This window comes from Mixophyes fleayi, chromosome 7 (assembly GCF_038048845.1).
Source record: "Mixophyes fleayi isolate aMixFle1 chromosome 7, aMixFle1.hap1, whole genome shotgun sequence".
Classification (NCBI taxonomy): domain Eukaryota; kingdom Metazoa; phylum Chordata; class Amphibia; order Anura; family Limnodynastidae; genus Mixophyes; species Mixophyes fleayi.
The window spans coordinates 14209411-14230700 of NC_134408.1; the positions used below are offsets into that span (position 1 = coordinate 14209411).

The window sequence follows — 21290 nt, forward strand, 5'->3', positions numbered from 1 at the left end:
TATTTAAATGTATACCACATGGAACCAGGCAGGAGAGCTGGTCAGTGGATGATGGTTGTAGCTTCTGACCCTGGCCATTCGGAAAAGACAGCTTGCAGTCACCCCCAAACATTGCCAATCAATCAGAGACCAGCTCCAGCCATGAATGGCTCAAGCTCTCAGAGCTGCAGTTCAAAAGGTGACTCTGTTTACAAAGAATTGGAGTTGCTGATAGAGCCTCAGCACAGCATAAAGAACGGAAAATGAAACTATAAGTATGGTAAGAACTTATTGATAGATAAGGATACTAAACATTAGAGCAGAAATGAAAGAAAGATAAGAAGTGGTATAGAGGATTGTGCTTCTAATGCAACAATAGACAGTGTCTAGTAGTCAGGGACAGAGATCTTAAGAGACAAATTAATGTAAACTAGAAAAATATATATTTTATAATGGAGAAAAAGGGATATAATTTAGAGTGATTAATACGATATAACTTAGGAGCTAGTGAGAGCAGCAGATAGTTGAGAGCAGTGCAGGAGCATAGTGAGAGAAACCTACAGTTGCCACCTACAGAAAGAAAGAGGTGATGACCTCTAGCATCCAGATGACTCAGAGAAGACTTATAGAGGTGAAAATTTGGACCCCAGGAAACTTCATTCTTGATCAGACAATTGAATACAACAGGGACCTCTCTCATGATCTGGCACGTGGGCAGGTAAGTTGAGTTGCCCACCTTTAACTTGAAAGACATATAACATTTTGCATAACACCTATTAAGTCTTTGCCCAGTGAAAATGTGAAAATGACTCACAACTTCTCACAAAACATCTAGTACATGTAAAGAGGGCTCTTAAACATTGAGATTCTCAATGAATGTTTACCTTAACCTCATACTTCAAAGACTAATCTTATTAAGTCAGAGTCATTAAAAACATTGTTTTTATAGACTCAAGTTACTTATACATAAAGATTTTATACAAATAACATATTAACAATTTAAGGTACATACTTTCTCTATATACTAGAAGGGTAAAATACTAATTGAACTGAAGTCTAGATATGGCTAATACAGAGTGCCCATATACATGCAAAGTACTTAGAGTTAAACTTAAATCACATTTCAGGCTGAGGACCACTCACTGGAAATACAATATTCTCCCTGTATATATGATACTTTATTACATTATATTGTGTATGAATTTTTTGAGGAGCACTCTGACTACACATAATATTTGCACTAATTTGCTTAGTGCAAGTAAGTACAATAGAGTAGATCTCAATATCAGGAAACTTTGATATATGTATAAACATTTCAAGATATCATGGTTATTATGTTTATACCAGCACTAGATCAGAGACAAGCACAGGATTTCACAGGTACAAAATCACATAAAATAAGTAATAGATATGGGATCATATGGATTTCAGGAGATGAAGAATAATCACAAAATGGGTTCCACATCAACAGATACCTTCACAAAAATCATCTCCAGTAAGGGAAATGAAAAGACTGAGGTATGTTCAGGATAGTTTATTTTTAAGTAAGAGTCCACATAAAACATACAAAATGTTTTTTATCCAAGTAAGTTTATAAGTTAATAAAGTATAAATGCTTGATGCAGCATACATGTAGAAATATACTGTTTTGTTCAATTTTGCCAAAAGTGTGACAATAACAACGTCTGTCTTTCCATTTTCCCATAAAATCCTAAAACAAAACCTGTTCAACTATGGTAGAAAAAAGTTTTACTGCTTTCCAAAATAAATTTTAATGCTCATATATTATCTTTGTAGTCGTTACATTCAGACATTCATCTTAATGGTAGTTACAAAGGAAAATAAAGGGGCAGCACAATAGTAATATATCCTTGTGCATCGCTGTGAGTTATGTGCAAAGCAAAATTAATTTGTATGTACGGAATGAAAACTCAGCTGTTTATAACATGTATATTTATGACAACAAAGTTAAAGATTGTTAAAGATTAGGACAAGTTCACTTTCAAGTAAGTTGTGTTTCCAGATATTGTGTTTATTGAGCATAGAGGTAATAATAATTAGTGTTTTATTTTTTTTATTTTTCCATGTAAAGTAATGGAAGTGGAGGAGCAGGAAGTGTTGGACATAAGGGCATGAGCATACAGGATTCACAATTACTCATTTAGGCCTGATAACACCTTGGGTGTCACCAACTATGTAACCCTGACACAGTGACTACTAATATAATAATATTTAATGTTTGTTTCCAGAATAACCTGAATCTTATATGAAAAACAAGACTTATTGCCATTTTCTGCAAAACCTGAATATTCATCATTAACTACCATTGTGTTTTTCTTCCTATATATGTTTGGAGTACTTGTCAATTCTATAATAACTGCAGTGATATATAGTGATGATCAGTTACACACCCCCATGTATCTATTTCTCTGTAACCTGGCCTTAGTAGATATCTGTTATACAACCACTACTGTCCTTAAACCGCTGTACATGTTATTATCTGGAGATATTACTGTATCCTTCATACAATGCTTCACCGAGATTTCTTTTATGTTTTGGTTAGCTGCATAGAAGATACTCTAATATTTATTATGGCATATGACAGATATGTTGCTATATGTAATCCTTTACACTATCACTATATCTTAGATAGAAAAAACTGTATTTTATTTGCATCTGGCACTAAATTCAATTGTAATTACAGTTCCAGTATTAAACATGACCTTCTCTCAGTCAAACACTATACACCACTTTCTCTGTAATGCTAAAGTTTTTATTCATATTGCCTGTGATGGCACTGAAGAGGTTTATATTGTCCTATATCTTGTATTATTGGTATATGGATTTCTCATATTTGTGTTCAGTTTGACTTATAAAAATTATCAGGGTCATCTTCTAGATAAAATCTAAGGATGGAAGAAAAAAACCTTCTCTACCTGCTCATCCCACCTCACCATTGTGATTATTTATTATACCATAGGTTTATTTGTGTACGTGATACCATCATCAGAATATTCCAATATCCTAGAACAGATCTTTACTGTACTGTATGCAGTTATCACACCCATGATAAACCCTCTAATCTACAGTCTATGAAAAACAGATGTGAAAAGATCTCTGCAGAGATGACTTGGTATAAGACTAAGCTTTAATAAATGTTGAGGTTATAGTGCATTTAAAACTTAAGGTGCCAATTGCAATTTACTTTAAGTGTGTATTGATTGTGCTTTGCCTATCATCTGGTTATCCATCAATCCTTTTTTTAATGTAACTAAATAAAGTTTCACAGTTAAAGTATCAATACTCAGCAAAGTTTAAGGGACCCTCTAAAATGTTAATTTTCCAAGGGGTCTCTTGCTCTTTCAAGGTTTTACTTTTCATCTTTCAGAGAAAAATTGAATTCGGCAAATAACTCTTTGGAAACAAAAAGATATAAAAATATAATGTGAAATATTTAGCATTTTCCCTATTTCTTATTGAGTATTTTTTAACACAAATTGTTATGATTTTGTGGAAAACGTGCTAAATGTACAGATCATTTTAAAATATGCATTTTGTTGTGTTTCTAATTACTGTCCCTTATTGATGTATCACTGTTTGAAAATAATGTTATAAGCAGCAAAAATAATATTACATTGTTGCAGGTCACAGAACTGTATAAAACAGGGAAAATAAAAGTTTTTCTCTGAAAAATGTTAATACATTTGTGACTCCGTGAATTGTATTATTATTTATGTTTATTGTATGGAACTAAGCAGGTAAGCTGGTCAGTGGCTGGTGCCTGTGGCTTCCGACCCTGCTCACATGGAAGAGTCAGCTTCCAGCCACCCCCCAAATACAATCAAAGACCAGATCCAGCCATAAATGATTCAAGCTCTCAGAATGACAGTTCAACTGTTCACTCTGCTCACAAAGCCTCGGACAAAGAATAGCGAATGAAACAATAAGTATTTTTGATCGATAGGGGTACTAAACATGAGAGTAGAAAGGAGAGAAAGATAAGAAGTGGAAGAGGGGAAGATTAGGTTAGAAGATGTGTTTCTAATGCAAAGATAGACAGTTTCTAGTAGTAGTAGGAGACAGGGATCTTAAGAGACAAATTAGTGTAAACTAGAAAAATATATATTTTAAAATGCCAAGAAAAAGGATATCATTTAGATAATAGGGGGTGATTAAGAAGATAAAATTTAGGAGTTTGTCAGAGTAGCAGATAGTTGAGAGCAGTGTAGGGGCATAGTGAAAGAAGCTTACAGCTACCACCTACAGGGAGAGAGAGGTGATGACCTTTAGCTTCCAGAAGACTCACAGAAGACATACAGAGTTGACATTTTGGACCCCAGGGGGTAAGGCATCGCACCGATTTGCTGACGATTTCCGGCGACTTGCAGATATATCTCTTTCATACATTTACACCCAGGACTCTTTATTCTTGACCAGACAATTGGAACACAACATAGACCTGTAGATTGTACAGCTTGCGAGCAGGACCTTCTCACCTCTTTGTCTGTTTTACCCAGTTTGTTTATTATTTTATTATGTTTGTCACCAATTGTAAAGCACTACAGAATATGTTGGCGCTATATAAATAAATGATGATGATGATGATAGACCTGTCTCAAATCTAGCAAGCTAGACAGTTTAGTTGAGCTGTCCACTTGTAACATGATATACATCTAACATTTTACAGAACATCTAACAAGTCCTAGCCAGGGAAAAATGACTCACAACTTCTCAATAAACATCTAGTACTTATTCAGGAGAAACTTAATCATTGAGATTCACAAAGAATGTTTACCATAGTCTTATACCTCATAGGGCAGAGAGACTGATAAACGTATTAATCCTGGGTCTGTAATTGTTAAATTATAGAAAATTTAGCTTTCACAGACCCAAATAGCTTATAGATAAAGATTTTATGCAAATAAGGTATTAACAATTTAAGGAACACACTGGGTTTATATACTAGAAAGGCAAAATATAAACTGAACTGAAGACCAGATATTGTTGATACAGAGTGCACGTATCCATTGAAGATAATTAGAGCTAAATTCACATTTCATGCTAAGGACTGCTTACTGTAAATACTCTATTGTCCCTTGTTTATATGATATTTTATTACATTCTCACTTGTCTATTAATACATTCACAATGAGGATGACTTGTGTATTGCGATTTTGCTATTAATATCTTAGCCAGTAAACACATTTTTCATGTCTTATCTATTAATACTCAGCATTATATTAACACTGTGTACTACTATAGTGATTTCAGCTTATTATGTTAAACTAAAATTATATACGTGAAAAAACAATGCAACTTTAATAAGAGAATAAAGTAACATATAAAATTAATCTAACAAAACTAAATGTGAAAAGCCTTAGACCCACAGATTTATTTTTTCTTATTGAGTCAAACAATGTCCGATTTGTTTAAATACACTAATTGACTATGATATAGACAGTATAAAAAACAGCATAATACGCAATACTGACTGGGGTGGTGTTAAACTCCTGAGGAAACAATGTCTGATTTGTTTACATACACTAATTAACTATGATACAGCATTATACGTAATGCTGACTGGGGTGGTGTTAAACTCCTGAGGAAACAATTGGCTGATTTGTTGAGACTAAAGTCATTGGGATTCTGGAGGTACATTGTGACAGTTGCGGTGGAAACTAAATAGTTGATGTAGGTAGAGTGTGCTATGTGTCACCCATTAGAGACTTTATGTTGATTCTTTTCATCTACCTCTGTGAGTCTCCAAAAACCAGTTTATCGTTTTTTTATTTTAAAGGGCACTTCACCATATGTGCTTTTCATTAATTGTAGGTAACAATATATTAAAATCCTACATCTGAAGTGCTGATTGATTTCTACTAGGGTGCCTATTAACACACAAAATATGGAAAGATGACATTTCATTGATCTCACACCTAAACAAAAATGTGAGTGGCTCATTTATAATTTCTCAAACCAGTTGTCTCTAATCTACAGCGAACATTATATACCTACTCTCACTCTATTTATGGGATTACCACTTCAGCGCTGGATTACACTTTTGTGCATTTTAATAAGAAAGTGGGGACTTTCTTTATTTTATGGCTTGTACCTATGAATTTATCCCTATTGGACTTTGCATAAAAATCACACATTTCTTGGAATATTTAATTGTTTATTTGTCATGAATTTTATCGAATGCCTTTGAATTTGTGAATATATGCTTTTTCATTGACTGTATTATTTAGAATTTTATATATGCTTACCATCAGAATACTCCAATGTCAAGATAGACCCTTAAATCTACTGTCTACTGAAAGATTAGGGGGAAAGTTCACTGAGAAAATTGGTGGTAAAACTAAAATTTGAAAATAGTTGGAGTTAGAGTGCTTTTATAGCTATGGATATTGAGGTCCTTATTTGAAATGTCACACGGACTGCCATCACCTTGAAGCCTTTTGAATGTGCTGTACTGCAACATATAAAATCACTAGTTGCAATTCGGTAGGCCCTGACTCACTCATCCCCACTGATGAGATGTTTGCACAATTTTGTTCAATCAAATTCACCACAACCATCAGAATTTAAACCATGTATATTTATCAACACTCAGTAGAGAAAGTTAATAGTCTCTTTGCCTTAGTCATGTTTTATACATTGTATTTACCCCAACAGTCCTCACTCACACATATGCACATTAATAGAGGTGATGCTCTGGTAGCAGAACTGAAGCTACACTTCTACAAGTGTCACAGGAGTTAAGGATTTCATACAGGAGCACACTAGAAGGTTTTAAAGCATGCTGAGCAGAGAGTAAGGCAGGAGTAGCTGATGCAAGTAACCAGGCCGAGCAATTGCAGGACTGGGTACTCACTGCAGTAACAGAAATAAAGAATTACATACAGGAGCACAAGGACTGGAGGTATAACGATACAGGATTAACAGAAGTTGAGATTTGCATATAGAAGCACATTAGCTATACTTGGAAATATGGTAAGCAGGACTTAAGGCTGGAGTAACTGTTGGAAGTAACTAGGTTGGGCAATAGCAGGAGTAAAGACACACTGTGGTCACATGAGGTTAGAAATTACATACAGGAACATCAGAGCATTAGACAACAACATTCAGATTTGAGTGTTTAATCCCATTGGAGTGAGGAATTTTTCACCCTTGCATGAATTAAGTGTTGTCACTTTGCTCAGTCACCGCATGGTTCACAAAGATTGACAAACACGTGTTCTCCCTTCTTTTCTCTGTTTGGAGACTTGTGAAATTGAGAAGCTTGGACACACTAATTAGAAATTAGAAATAAGGACATTCTGTCCACACAAGACAAAACAAGTGTCCTGAACATTCTTCAAACATTATGTTCTTGGACACTTTCAAAATTGTTGCTTAATTAAAAATTATATTGTCTACTTATTTCAAACCATCAATAATGTTGTCACCGTCTGAGCTCATCTAATGAAATATTTGAAGTCTTTGTGAAATACTGTACATTCTACATTCATCTGTTTTAAGTTCTGAATATATCCCTGTCAGTGTTAGTTATTTTATGATGCATTAATACATGGTTCTATTACTATAACACATCATATAGTATGGTTACCATTTAGTATGTTTGGTATAAGCACAGTTTCTTCTATTATTTATGCATTTAATTTAGTACACCCATCGAAAAATTCACAAATAACTATATAATGGCGCAGTTAAGTGCACAAAAGTTGCATGAATATTTTTGAAAAAAATGTAAATTTTAAGTTAATGAATGGGGCATACTTAAAGTGGTAGTAGACTTTGTTTTATTATTTTTACACTTCCCATCATGTACATCACCAGCAGACCAATAATGCCACAAAAGTAAATGCATCTCCATTTTCCAGGGAATTTCAGGCCAATCATTGCAACATTAAAGTCAAAATTTAAAGCAGGGCAGGTGTACAACCCCTCCAATTAGATTACATGTGACATTACTTTAACTTGAAACTGTAAACATGAGACATTGTTTAATTCTCAAAACACACTATTTTGTATTTTTTATTATAAATAATATTTATACAGTCTTGAATATTAAAATGATAAAATAAAAATGAAACTACAACAATATTTGCTTCAAAACAGACAAAAAGGTGACAAAACTGACAGTATCTGCATAATAGAAAGTTTAATGTATGTAAACATTTTGTATGATTTTCACTAAATCCATGCTTTTGCAAGAACTGCAACATTACAATAAATACATTACAATTCCTAAAAAATTGAAAATGTAGACGTAATAAAAATGTTGTTGCTATAATACTAAAAATGTTATAATCAAATCCCAAGGGCAGAGCTATGGGTGATGTAATTCCATAATTTTCATCTTCTCCCAATAGTAACATGTTAATTATTTGCACACTATAAGTATGATTCATCCACTGACTTGTGTTGTTTTATGCTGATCTGAAGGTGAGTTGTGCTAATTCTACCAATTTGCACTGTACAATCCAATGTTACTGTTGTCTATAGCTGTGATGATGGGGTATTGTTTTAGAACATTTTGTGTATTTCCCTTTGAAACTGAAATGAGCATATAGAATACATCATTATCCTTTTTTATTTTTTAAGGTTAAGCGAAACTTTAAATCTGCAGTCTTTATAAAGCCACCACACATGGAATGCCAATTATCCTATATAAAAGGGCCAAAAATAACATATAAAAAGTGTTTACAAATGTTTCAGGTACTTATAAAACCTTTCATAGAAGATAAGAATGTGAAATAATTTCATGCTGAATGCATTGATATAATTATGACATAAGGGATAAGCACAGGATTTTAAAAGAGGGAAACTCATTAAATAGGTAAAATATATAGTAGATATTTGTCTAATGCAATATTATTTGTGAATAGAGATGTACCCCTTCTTTATGCCATTTCTTTATTCCACTGATCTTAGATGAATATGAATTTTAATGTATATCTGTAAATAATCAAATTTTATTTGAAAACAAAATCTTGGTCTGATTCCTTGTACTGAACAAAAGATCATAAGAAATAATTCAGCTTTTTTAATTGTTTTAGCACTTTTTGGAGTGCATGTCTTGTCTGAGCCAGACATCTGTAATCCCCCTTTGTCAAGCACACATTAAAAAATAAAATGTATAAAAAATCAGCTAATAGGGGAAAAAATGTGTTTAGTTACAAATGTTTTCATTTTTTATTCTTGTCCTCACTTACACAATAAGGGGCAGCACAGTGGCCTAGTGGTTAGCACTTCTGCCTCACAGCGCTGGGGTCATGAGTTCAATTCCCGACCATGGCCTTATCTGTGTGGAGTTTGTATGTTCTCCCTGTGTTTGCGTGGGTTTCCTCCGGGTGCTCCGGTTTCCTCCCACACTCCAAAAACATACTGGTAGGTTAATTGGCTTCTATCAAAATTGACCCTAATCTCTCCCTCTCTGTCTGTCCTCCTCTCTGTCTGTCTGTCTGTCTGTCTGTGTGTGAGTGTGTGTCTATATTAGGGAATTTAGACTGTAAGCTCCAATGGGGCAGGGACTCTGATGTGAATGTGTTCTCTGTTCAGCGCTGCGGATTTAGTGGCGCTATATAAATAAATGATGATGATGATGATGATGAATAAGGCAAGTGGACAGGACGCTGACTGCCAAAAGATCAGCACACAAATTTGTGCTCCTGTGCACGTTTTGATCATTTTATTATTTGGCTGAATGCTGTTCTACATGAACTGCAAAAAGGAGACACATGGATTTTTAGGAGATGAAAATTTAATTTAAAAGGTGCTCTAAGATGAGCCAACACACGCTTAACAAATGTTTACTAGAAAATTGTTTATTTGTTTGTGAAGAAACCACATAGAAACTTACATAATGTATTATTGTAAGATCACTAAACCACGAATAAAGTATGACTATTTTTAAAAGTATGAATTTAAAAATATGATGCATTTGTGAGGTTTCACTAAAAAGTATGATAGAAAAAGATGTTGCCTATAACAACCAATCAGATTCTACTTCTAATTTATTAAGTACATTCTACAGAATAACAGCTATATTCTGATCGGTTGCTATAGGCAACATCTCCACTTTCTCAAACCCGCAGCTTGATAAATTTACCCCGAGAGTAAGTGTTTACCATTGTTGCTTATATTTTCCATACATTTCCAAAATAAAATGATGCATATTCAACTATATTTCCCTTAGCTTCCAAAGTAACTTTTAATATTCATATATTAGTTTAATCTCTCTACTCATTGGATTTAGACCTTCGCCTCAGTGCTAGTTAATTATAAGGGACATAAGGGAGCAGTGTTTCCTTGTGAAATTACATTTACATATTTGCATATATGTGAATCAAGTGTAAATCAGCATTGACTGGTTTATACAGAATGATAAATAAGCTGCATATGTAAAGAATATTTATAAAAAATATTAAAGATTATTCTAAGCACCATATTAATGTCAACAGCATTTAAAGACACTTTATTTGACACATATCTAAAACAGTCCGTGTTTGATAAAATAATTTGCCCCTTTTAAACACATTTAGGCAGCACAAGATGTGAATAAGACAGATAATCAATACAATAAAAATTAAAATAGGTGTGCAGCCCCTCCCAAACAACTTAACCAACCTTAGTGCTGTTTGAAGGGGAGAAGCACTTTTTTTAAACATTTAATTATTTGTTCAGTTATCTGCTTTACAGGGCCAACGTGACTGATACATTTAAGTATATAATACACTCCAGCCCATAAGGCAGATAAAGAGGTGTGTTTGTGCCATTTGCTTAGTGTTCTAAGTTGCATGGATCTAAAGATCGCAGTGTAAATTACATCCAAATCTACATCAGACCCTGAGTATGTTCATTCTTCCACTGAGTTTACACTTATGTGAATTCAGAAATATGACAATATTTAACAGTTATATTCAACAAAACCTATATTTCGTTTTCCATATTTTTTATGATTTGTTTTAACATGATCACCTAAAGTCTATGAGGCTACAAGTGATGGAAGGCAAAACATTTGCAATTTTAAACTATCCCTGTCTTAAGTAATCACTTATTTTTTCACATAATATAATGGAGGAGGAAGTGATAGAAATAAAAGCATGAGCATGTGGGATTCACAATCATTAAGTTAGTCTATAGTCAATGATAATGCCTTGGGCAGCACCAACTCAAAATACAGCCCTGACACAGCGACCACTACTAAAGTAATATTAATGATTCTTTACAGAATATCAAAAAGTTGAAAAATCGGCTGCCAGTTCAGATACATAGACTCTGCCTTTTGATAAGGAACAATGAATCAAAATCAGGTGATATCGTTAAAGAAAAAATCATATAAAACTATATATTAAAAAATATTTTTCGTTTATATTGATTTGGGCGACTGAACACGAAGATAAATGTCCTTTTTGAAAAAAATATAAATAATTAGGCTTAGAAACATGCATATCTCTGATATAATCTTACAGGATTTTCTGGTATGTATTAAAGATTTGGTATATAATATTCCTAAAGGAGAAATCCTGGAATATGAAAAGAACAAAGTGAATAATGGAAAGCAGAGTTATGAACTTATATTAATGCTTAATATTGAGCAAATATGAGTTCTGAATTAGAGAAATTAAACATTATTTAAATACATAGAATTGGATTTTTATATTTTTTTTAAATGGTATTTGTATTTATATATGTTTTCTTATCTTTGACCTTCATTTATAAAATGGTATTCAACAGTGTTGAGCTGCAATTTAAACCTATATAGCTATTAGCTATTACATTATGCTGTGGGCAGAGAAGAAATACCAAGAAAGGTTAAATTTTCATGCAATGACCCTATATGTGGTCTTATACTAAGATGAATCACGATAGTTTAAGCCTAACGGTTCAACTAATACCACTTTCATACTGCCGCCTGGCAATATCCCGGGATATTGCCGGGGCACAGGGCAGTATAGATAAGAAGATTCCCGGGTCGGGCGGGTTCATACTGCACCTGCCCAACCCGGGTTTTACAAAAAAAAAGTGTAAAAAAAATGATTTTAATTAATAAAAAATACATAACAAATGTTTACTTTACTTATTTTCAGCCAGCGGTGTCTCCGGTGCGTTGCCGGCTGTCAGGGGAACCTCTGGGTACTAAAATTACGTCATTTCTAATGGACTAGAAATTACGTCATTTTAGTACTCAGAGGTCCCCCTGACAGCCGGCAACGCCCCGGAAACACCGCTGGCTGAAAATAAGTAAAGTAAACATTTGTTATGTATTTTTTATTAATTAAAATCATTTTTTTTTACATTGATATTTTTTTTTTTCCAGTATGAATGGTGAGACCCAGGAATTACCCCTCGCAAAATCCCGGGTCTAAGTACCGGGATTTTAGACCCGGGATTTTGGGGTTGGACTATTCATACTGCACCAAGAACCGGGTTTTTCAGCGTACCCCTGCAAAAACCCGGGTTTTTGGTGCAGTATGAATGGGGTATGAGGAGAGAGACAGACTTTTTGTTCTTAATAAGCTCCTATATCAGATATTAAAGACCGTTCTTACAGTGATAAACGGGATTGATGTTTGATTTTGTTGCTTTGTAAACTTTCATTTTAAGGGGTACGTTGGTCACTTAACATGATTAGAGACACCTTCCACTCTTCATTACTACATATGTTTCATTTATCTTTGCTATCAGGAAGGCACACCACAGAAATATGCTAGACAACAACTAAGTGGATAAACCTTCATTCCGGAATTGAATCTAGAGGATCTTAGCCAAGGGTATATCCTATTGGATTTTAGTTCCTAATTTTACATATTGATACTTTGTTATATTTTTGCGTGTTATGCTATTGACTGGTTAATGTTTTTCTATGTAGACACAGTGCATATAAAATTGAATCTCTGAGCTACCGTTTATTATATAATTGTGCTATGCTATCTTTTATCCTTTATAGTTGCATTTGTTTTATGATCACAATTTAATATTTTGTATTCTAAAAAATAATTTGTGATTTCAAAGCCAATTTTATGTTTTTTGGGGGGTTAAGCCATTTATAGAATTTTCATTTATCTATACAACAAATATTGGTTTCTAATGAAGAACCAGAATACGATATGGAGAACCAGACTCACATTAAAGAATTCCACGTGTTGTCATTCCCTGCAAAATCTAATTACACACCTTTAACTATCAGTGCATTTTTCTTCCTATATATATTTGGAGTACTCACCAATTCTATTATAATAACAGTGATATATATTGATGAGCAGTTACACACCCCCATGTATCTATTTCTTTGTAACCTGGCCTTAGTAGATATCTGTTATACAACCACTATTGTCCCTAAACTGCTTTACATGTTACTATCTGGAGATAATACAGTATCCTTCATACAATGCTTCACCCAGATGTACTTTTATGCTTTGGCTGGCTGCACGGAGAATGTTCTAATATTCATTATGGCATATGACCGATATGTTGCTATATGTAATCCTTTACACTATCACTATATCTTAAATAGGAAAAACTGTCTGTTATCTGCATCTGGAACTTGGATATCAGGATGTTTAAATTCATTTGTGATTACAATCCCAGTGTTAAACATGTCCTTCTGTCATTCAAACACCATACACCACTTTTTCTGTAATACTAAAGCTCTGATTCACATTGCCTGTACTGGCACTGAAGTGGTTTATATTGTCCTATATCTGGAATTATTGCTATATGGATTTCTCATGGTTGTGTTCAGTTTGACATCTTATATAAAAATTATCAAGGTCATCTTGCAGATAAAATCTAAGGACGGAAGAAAAAAAACCTTCTCCACCTGCTCATCCCACCTCACCATGGTCATTATTTACTATATGACAGGGATGTCTGCATACATGATGCCACCAACAGAATACTACAATGTCCTAGAACAGGTCTTTACTGCAGTGTACTCAGCTGTTACACCCGTGATCAACCCTTTAATCTACAGTCTACGGAACAAAGATGTGAAAAGGGCTCTGCTGAGAATACTGGGGGTAAAACTGAGACGTAATAAATAATTGGAACAATGAACGTTGTGACTTTTATTTCATATGCCACATTTACTCTCCAATCCTTGAAGCTCATATAAATCTAAAACATTGTTTATATTGCAATGCAGAATGGGCTGGATTGCTGCATTTAATAGTCATTAATAGGGAGCAATGCTCATAATACCTTTCCAGAAATTTGCTGGATATAGCATCACACTGTTCTTTGTATTGTCAAAACAATATTATCTTGCATATAACTGGACTGAAGAGTAAAAGTAACGCTGGAATGAAAGTTTGTTGCTCCCCTAATGCTGCCTAAAGCAAAAGATGCATTTGTAATGTATATAAGGAGAATAAGTGGTGACATGAAGAGGAGAGCAGTCATCTTTATTCTTTTCCTATGTTCAATGAAATACACTAGTGTTGCAAAACAAAATTAAACTTATAATTTTATTATTTTAAAACAGAAAATCTTTGTCTGTCCAGTTTATCATTACAATGTCTCTTACTGCTTGCGGGCCAGTGCAGGGTTCTTCTGCGCATGGCTGAGTCGGCATGCTGACTATGTGCACTGGAGATGGAAAATTTTCATTTTGCCAGATTTAGGGCTCATCTCCCTTTCAAAAAGGTCCCCTCAATCTGTCATTCCTGTCCTCCGTCATTACACCACCCTTACCACAGTTAGTCGTTCCCTTTCTACCACAACCTCACAAGTGGACAGGTCACTACCTATAACAAGATCAGCACATGCATATCTGGAAATACTGTCTACTACAATGAGCATTTTGATATAATTGACTCTATATTCTTCTATCCCCACTCAGGGATAAACCCCTCTCTGGCTACTCCCTGATTTAATATGTTATCATATACTCACACAGTCAAAAAATCTGTCACCTCTATTTTGTCAGGCAATCCAATACTAACTACCTTTAGCAGTCACAAACTGCAGTTTGCGCACTCGTAAGTTGAAAATGATTACAGTATGGAGTTACACACGACAGGGATGTGCAGAGTCACCGAATACACACAAAACAGAGTCTGTTGAACAGACTCTCTGGCTTCACATTTTACTCTTTAGTAGCTCACTTTATCAGTGGATTTATTTGATAAACCATATTTACACTGCAGTTATGATTTAGGCCCTACTGCCCACAATTATGTGATGGGTTAACCCTATAAATACCTGTAAGTTCTCTATGCTCACAACACCCACCCTCTTTGGAACTGAGTGCATCCTGGAGAAACAGGTGCTTGTATCATAAAATTTAATAAAATAAGGTGCTCGGACTCTAGTCAAATGTACCTTACAATGTCTAAGGTATTGTTCCTCACTCCTTGTATAAGGTTGTCAGTCTGTGGAAGTGAGATTAATATTTAAGTCTAAAAAATAACTTTTAGTGTCAAAATCAGTGACAGAATATTTTCTTTGTCTGAATCACAAACTTTTTTTTGTGCATTTGTACTGATGGACAGCAAATATGACACAACTGTTGTGTTATTCTATTTTAACATAGAGAAATTGTGCAGAGAAAAAAAGAAGACATTGCTCACAACTGTGAAAAATGTACATCCATATTAAATAAAATATTTTATGCATTTTTCAAGAATTACATGTATCTGCATATCAATATGGTAACATCTATGGTGATTTAAAAGTTTGAGTTTGATCCTAGAAAACAATTGGAACAGGTCATTACAAGCTAAATGTGGGCTGGTTCCAGGAATAAAAAAAAACAAAATGAAAATGGCAATGGCACTAGAGTCCCAAAATAAAGGGAAAAAAAACAGAAGTAAAAAAGTTCAACAGTCCAAAAATCTATAATGTGTTGTAAGTTCTCAATAATAAGTCACAATTATTTCTTTCTGTGGTAGTCGTGATTGCAATTGCTACAATTCCGACAATTGCAATCGCGACAAAAAAATGCGGATTATAACACCGATATGCAGGAAATCCAGACTTACCCTTAAAAACACACACAGCATCACCGACACGCCTGCCATACATTCCGAGTGCTGAAAATCCCAGCAGATGCAAATGACGTCAATTAAAATGGCGAGAGTGAGATTTCCGTTTTTAAAGCGGCAATGCCAGGACCCACTGCCTCTATAATCTAATGTAAGGTTTAAGGTTAGGGTTAGGGTTAGGATTAGTGTAAGGGTTAGGGCAAGGGTTACATTTAGAATTAGGATAAAGGGTTCTACATTATAGAGGCTTCCTATGCATATCTCCAATGATATGGATAGGAAGAGAAAACAAAAAGAAATCCTCTCATATGTTTTTAAACTGTAAGAACATTTTAATATATTACACTTACAGTATAACAACTTGCATCTTAAACTTCAAAAATGAAAATGAGAAATTAAGTTGTTGAAAACACCCAGGTTTTATTTTTTTAAAGTATTTTATATTGATTTATATTTGAGCTGTGTGATTGCAACTCGGAGATTAGATAGGCTGCTAGTGACACTTAGGAGCTCTCTGTGTCTGGTTGTTTATTATTACAAGGTACCAGGAATGAACCTTGAATTGTGTCCACATGTGAAAATAAGATTTCATTTGCCGGACCAGATGACATGAGATTAAATAGATGGAGAGAGCTCATTTTCATGACATTCCCTGTTAAGAGCAGCATGGTGGCAGCATGGTGGCTTAGTGGTTAGCATTTCTGTCTAACAGCACTGGGGTCATGAGTTCGATTCCTGACCATTGCCTTATTTGTGTAGAGTATGTATGTTCTCCCCGTGTTTGTGTGGGTTTCCAATGGGTTCTCCAGTTTCCTCCCACATCACACAAAAAAACACACTCTTTTCTCTTAGCAAAAACTTTTTTTGTTTTTTGTTTTCAGAGTATATTGATACTGAGATGACATAATTTACTTTCAGTAGAGTGACTTTTGCAATAATCAGATGCATTTAATTTGGGTTGATATAATAGGGGGTGTCCCCTTGGCGCACAAGGTGATGGAAGAAATCAGTTCTGTGTTGTAATCCTTAATATTTATTACTTCATCATCAAATAAATATAGTAGCAATATGCAAAATCAATATAGGTTGCAACCTTTAAAATATGATGAACAGAGTGATTGAACATATTCAAGAGCACATTATTGAAGAACTGATATGTAATATCCATAAAATATTAATAGTAAACAATTCATGGCTCACATAGATACATAAATCAACCTCTTATCTGTATATATGCCACAGAAACAGATAGATAATGAGAATTAAAAACTTGCATACAGAGTCCAATGAATAAGCGAATTAGGCAATGGCAGATGCTTAACCATACAGTAATCAGTCTCTAAACATTTAATTTGGGTATATACATTTAAAAATGCACAAATACCCATATAATGACAAAGCTAAATGCAGAAAAGTTACATGAAATACACTTCTGATATCCACCCACTTTCATTATTAAAGTCATACATGAGGCTTGAATAAACAGTATTTTAGAATAAAAAGCAAAGTTGAAATGAATGAAGGTGGAACACCTAAAGTGGTTGTGGGCTAGACTTTATCGGATATGTTTACACTTTCTACCATGTGCATTACCAGCCAGACCCACAATCCTACAAAATAAGCATAGCCCCATTTTCTCGGGGCAACTCCTGTCAATCACCATCAAAACAATTGGCCAGAAATGAAAGGGTAGGTGTACAATCCCTCCAATTAAATTACATATACCACTAAGTGAACGTCTAAAAATTAAATAATGTTTTATGTTTTAAGTTTAAAGTATACTATTTTGTGTTTTGTAATTTTGTATATGTAATTTTATTAAGCATCATCCAAATAAGGGAATGAAAATTGGGTTAGATTTTAATGTTTTTTTATTAATATAATTGATACAAACTTGAATATTGTTAATAAACATTAGAATGAATAAATAAAAAATAAACTACAATAATTCTGTATAAAAAGTACACACAAAAAGGTGGAAAAGAGGACTGTAAGTACCTATAAAATATTTTAAAGTATTTATTTCTTTCAGTATTTATCTAAATCCACACTTTTTCATAAAACTATAATGTTATAATAAAACTAAAACAATACATTTTCTAATAAATGAAAAATATAAATGCAATAACAAACATAATTAAAATATTTTGCTGCTATTTATTTATATTTTATAATCAAAACTCAAGGGCAGAGTATATGGGTGATGTAATTACTTCATGTTCTTCTACTCCCAATAGTAACATGCTAATTAGTTACACATTGTATGGGGATCCATACACTATAAGTATGAATCTTATGTGAGTTGAGATCATTCTACTAATTTGTAATATATTATGCATCATTTCTGTTACTGATCTATGATTGTCATGGTCTGGTATATTTTTGAACAGTGAGTGCATTTTTGTAAAACTACAATGAGTCCATATAAAGCATCATTATCATTTTCAGCCATGTCTATTCTTTGAGGTAAAGTAAACCATTTTATTTGCATCCTTTATAAGACCACAGCTATGAAATACATGTTACACTGGTAAACAAAGATTTTATTATATACAAATCAGGAGGTATTATAGATGTATTTTCTACATGGATTTCAAAAATAGTTTCTACACGGGTGATATAGTTATATAAAAAAAATATTAAAAGATATATTAAAACATATTTTTTGTTAAAATGTAATTAGGTTTATTGAACAAGGAGATAACAGTCCTTTCCGATAAATGAATAATCATTGAGCTAAGAAGCATGCAGATCACTGATATAATCTAAGGATTTTCTGGTATAAATTAAAGATTTGGTAAATAATAATCCTAAAGGAGAATTCCTGCTATATGAAAAGAAGGAAGAACAAAACTTTATGAATAAAAATGAATAATAGAAAACAGAGTTATGAGCCTCTATTAAGACTTAATATTGAGCAATGTGAGTTCTGAATTAGGGAATTAAAACATGTTATAAATATATAGAATTTGATTTGTATGTTTTTTTTTTAATGATATATGTATCTGTGTATGTTTTCTTATCTTTTACCTTCATTAATGAAATGGAATTCAATAATATTGAGCTGCAATTTAAACCTAGATAGCTATTAGCTAATACATTATCCTGTGGGCAGAGAAGGAATCCCAAGGAAGACTATATGTTCAAGCAATGACCATGTTTATGGTCATCTTTGGTAAGGTCTTATACTAAGATGAAACACGTCAGTTTAAGCCTAAGGGTTTTACTAAGGAGAGAGACAGACTTTGGTTCTTAATGAGCTCCTACATAAATACATCCGACATAAAGAGCCATTCCTACAGTGATGAAAGGAATTGATGTTGGTGCTTTGCAAATTTTCATTATAAGTGGTAAATTGATCACTTAACAGGATTAAAGGCACTTTTCAGTCTTCATTACTACGTATGTTTTATTTACCCTTGCTGTCTGGAGGGCACACCACAGAAATATGGAATACAACAGCTAATTAAATCTAGAGGATCACAGCAAATGGTATATATTACTGGATTTTAGTTCCTAATTTTGCAGACTAATAGTTTTTACATATTTTTACATGCTATACTATTAACTGGTTAATGTGTTTATATGTAGACATAGTGTATACAAAATATTGCCTTTGAGCTACTGTTTATTATGTAATTGTGTTATGTTATCATTTATAGATGAATTAGTCAATGCCAACGCCAATTTTATGTTTTTTGGGGTTAAGCCATTTATAGAATTTTCATTTCTCTAAACATCAAATATTCTATTTAATGAATAGCCAGAATATGACATGGAGAACCAGACTCACATTAAAGAATTCCACGTGTTGTCATTTCCTGATATATCTGATTACGCATCATTAACTACGAGTTTGTTTTTTGTCCTATATATATTTGGAATGCTCACCAATTCTCTTATAATGACAGTGATATATATTGATGATCAGTTACACACCCCCATGTATATATTTCTCTGTAACCTGGCCTTAGTAGATATCTGTTATACATCCTCTACTGTCCCTAAACTGCTGTACATGTTATTATCTGGGGATAATACAGCATCCTTCATACAATGCTTCACCCAGATGTATTTTTATGTGATGGTTGGCTCCACAGAGAATGTTCTAATATTCATTATGGCATATGACCGATATGTTGCTATATGTAATCCTTTACACTATCACTATATCTTAAATAGGAAAAAATGTATCTTATTTGTATCTGGCACTTGGATATCAGGATGCTTAAATTCATTTGTCATTACAATTCCAGTGTTAAACATGTCCTTCTGTCATTCAAATACCATACACCAGTTTTTCTGTGAAACTAAAGCTCTGATTCACATTGCCTGTGCTGACACTGAAGCAGTTTATATTGTCCTATATTTGGAATTATTGCTCTATGGATTTCTCATGGTTGTGTTCAGTTTGACATCGTATATAAACATTATCAGGGTCATCTTGCAGATAAAATCTAAGGAGGGAAGAAAAAAAGCCTTCTCCACCTGCTCATCCCACCTCACCATGGTCCTTATTTACTATATGACAGGTGTGTCTGTGTACATGATGCCACAAACAGAATACTACAATGTCCTAGATCAGGTCTTTACTGCAGTGTACTCGGTTGTTACACCCATGATCAACCCTTTAATCTACAGTCTACGGAATAAAGATGTGAAAAGGGCTCTGTTGAGAATTCCGGGGGTAAAACTAAGAATTAATAAATAATTGTAATAGAGTGCACTAAAAGGTATGATGTTGTGGCCTTTATTTCATATGCCACATTAGCCCTCCGCTTTTTGAAGCTCATATAAATATAAAATATTGCTGGATATTGGAGTGCAGAATGGGGCTGCATTATTGTTTTTTGTGGCCATTAAAAGGGAGCAATGCACATAATACTTTCGAGACTTTTGCTGGATATAGCATTCCACTGTCCTTGGTATTGTCCGAACAATATTATCTTGCATATAAGTGGTCTGAAGATTAAAACTAAAGCTGCATTGAAAGTTTGTTGCTCCTCTATTATTATTATTATTACCAAATTGTTTATATAGTGCCACTAATTCCACAGCACTGTACAGAGAATGCATTCACATCAGTCCCTGCCCCATTGGGGCTTACAGTCTAAATTCCCTAACACATACACACACACACACACACACACACACACACACAGAGAAACAGACAGAGTAGGGTCAATTTTTTTAGCAGCCAATTAACCTACCAGTATGTTTTTGGAGTGTGGGAGGAAACTGGAGCACCTGGAGGAAACCCATGCAAACACGGGGAGAACATACATACATACATACATACATACATACATACATACAAAC

General features: G+C 33.8%; 1 protein-coding gene across 1 annotated transcript in view; it reads left to right on the plus strand.

The window, feature by feature from the left end:
• Positions 1-568: 568 nt before the first annotated feature.
• Positions 569-21290, plus strand: part of LOC142098464 (olfactory receptor 1G1-like) — a 79460-nt gene continuing 58738 nt past the window's right edge. Inside the window, exons 1-2 of the mRNA XM_075181309.1 lie at positions 569-697; positions 1411-1497. Coding sequence (XP_075037410.1) covers positions 569-697; positions 1411-1497 — 216 coding nt within the window. The remainder of the gene's footprint in view (positions 698-1410; positions 1498-21290) is intronic.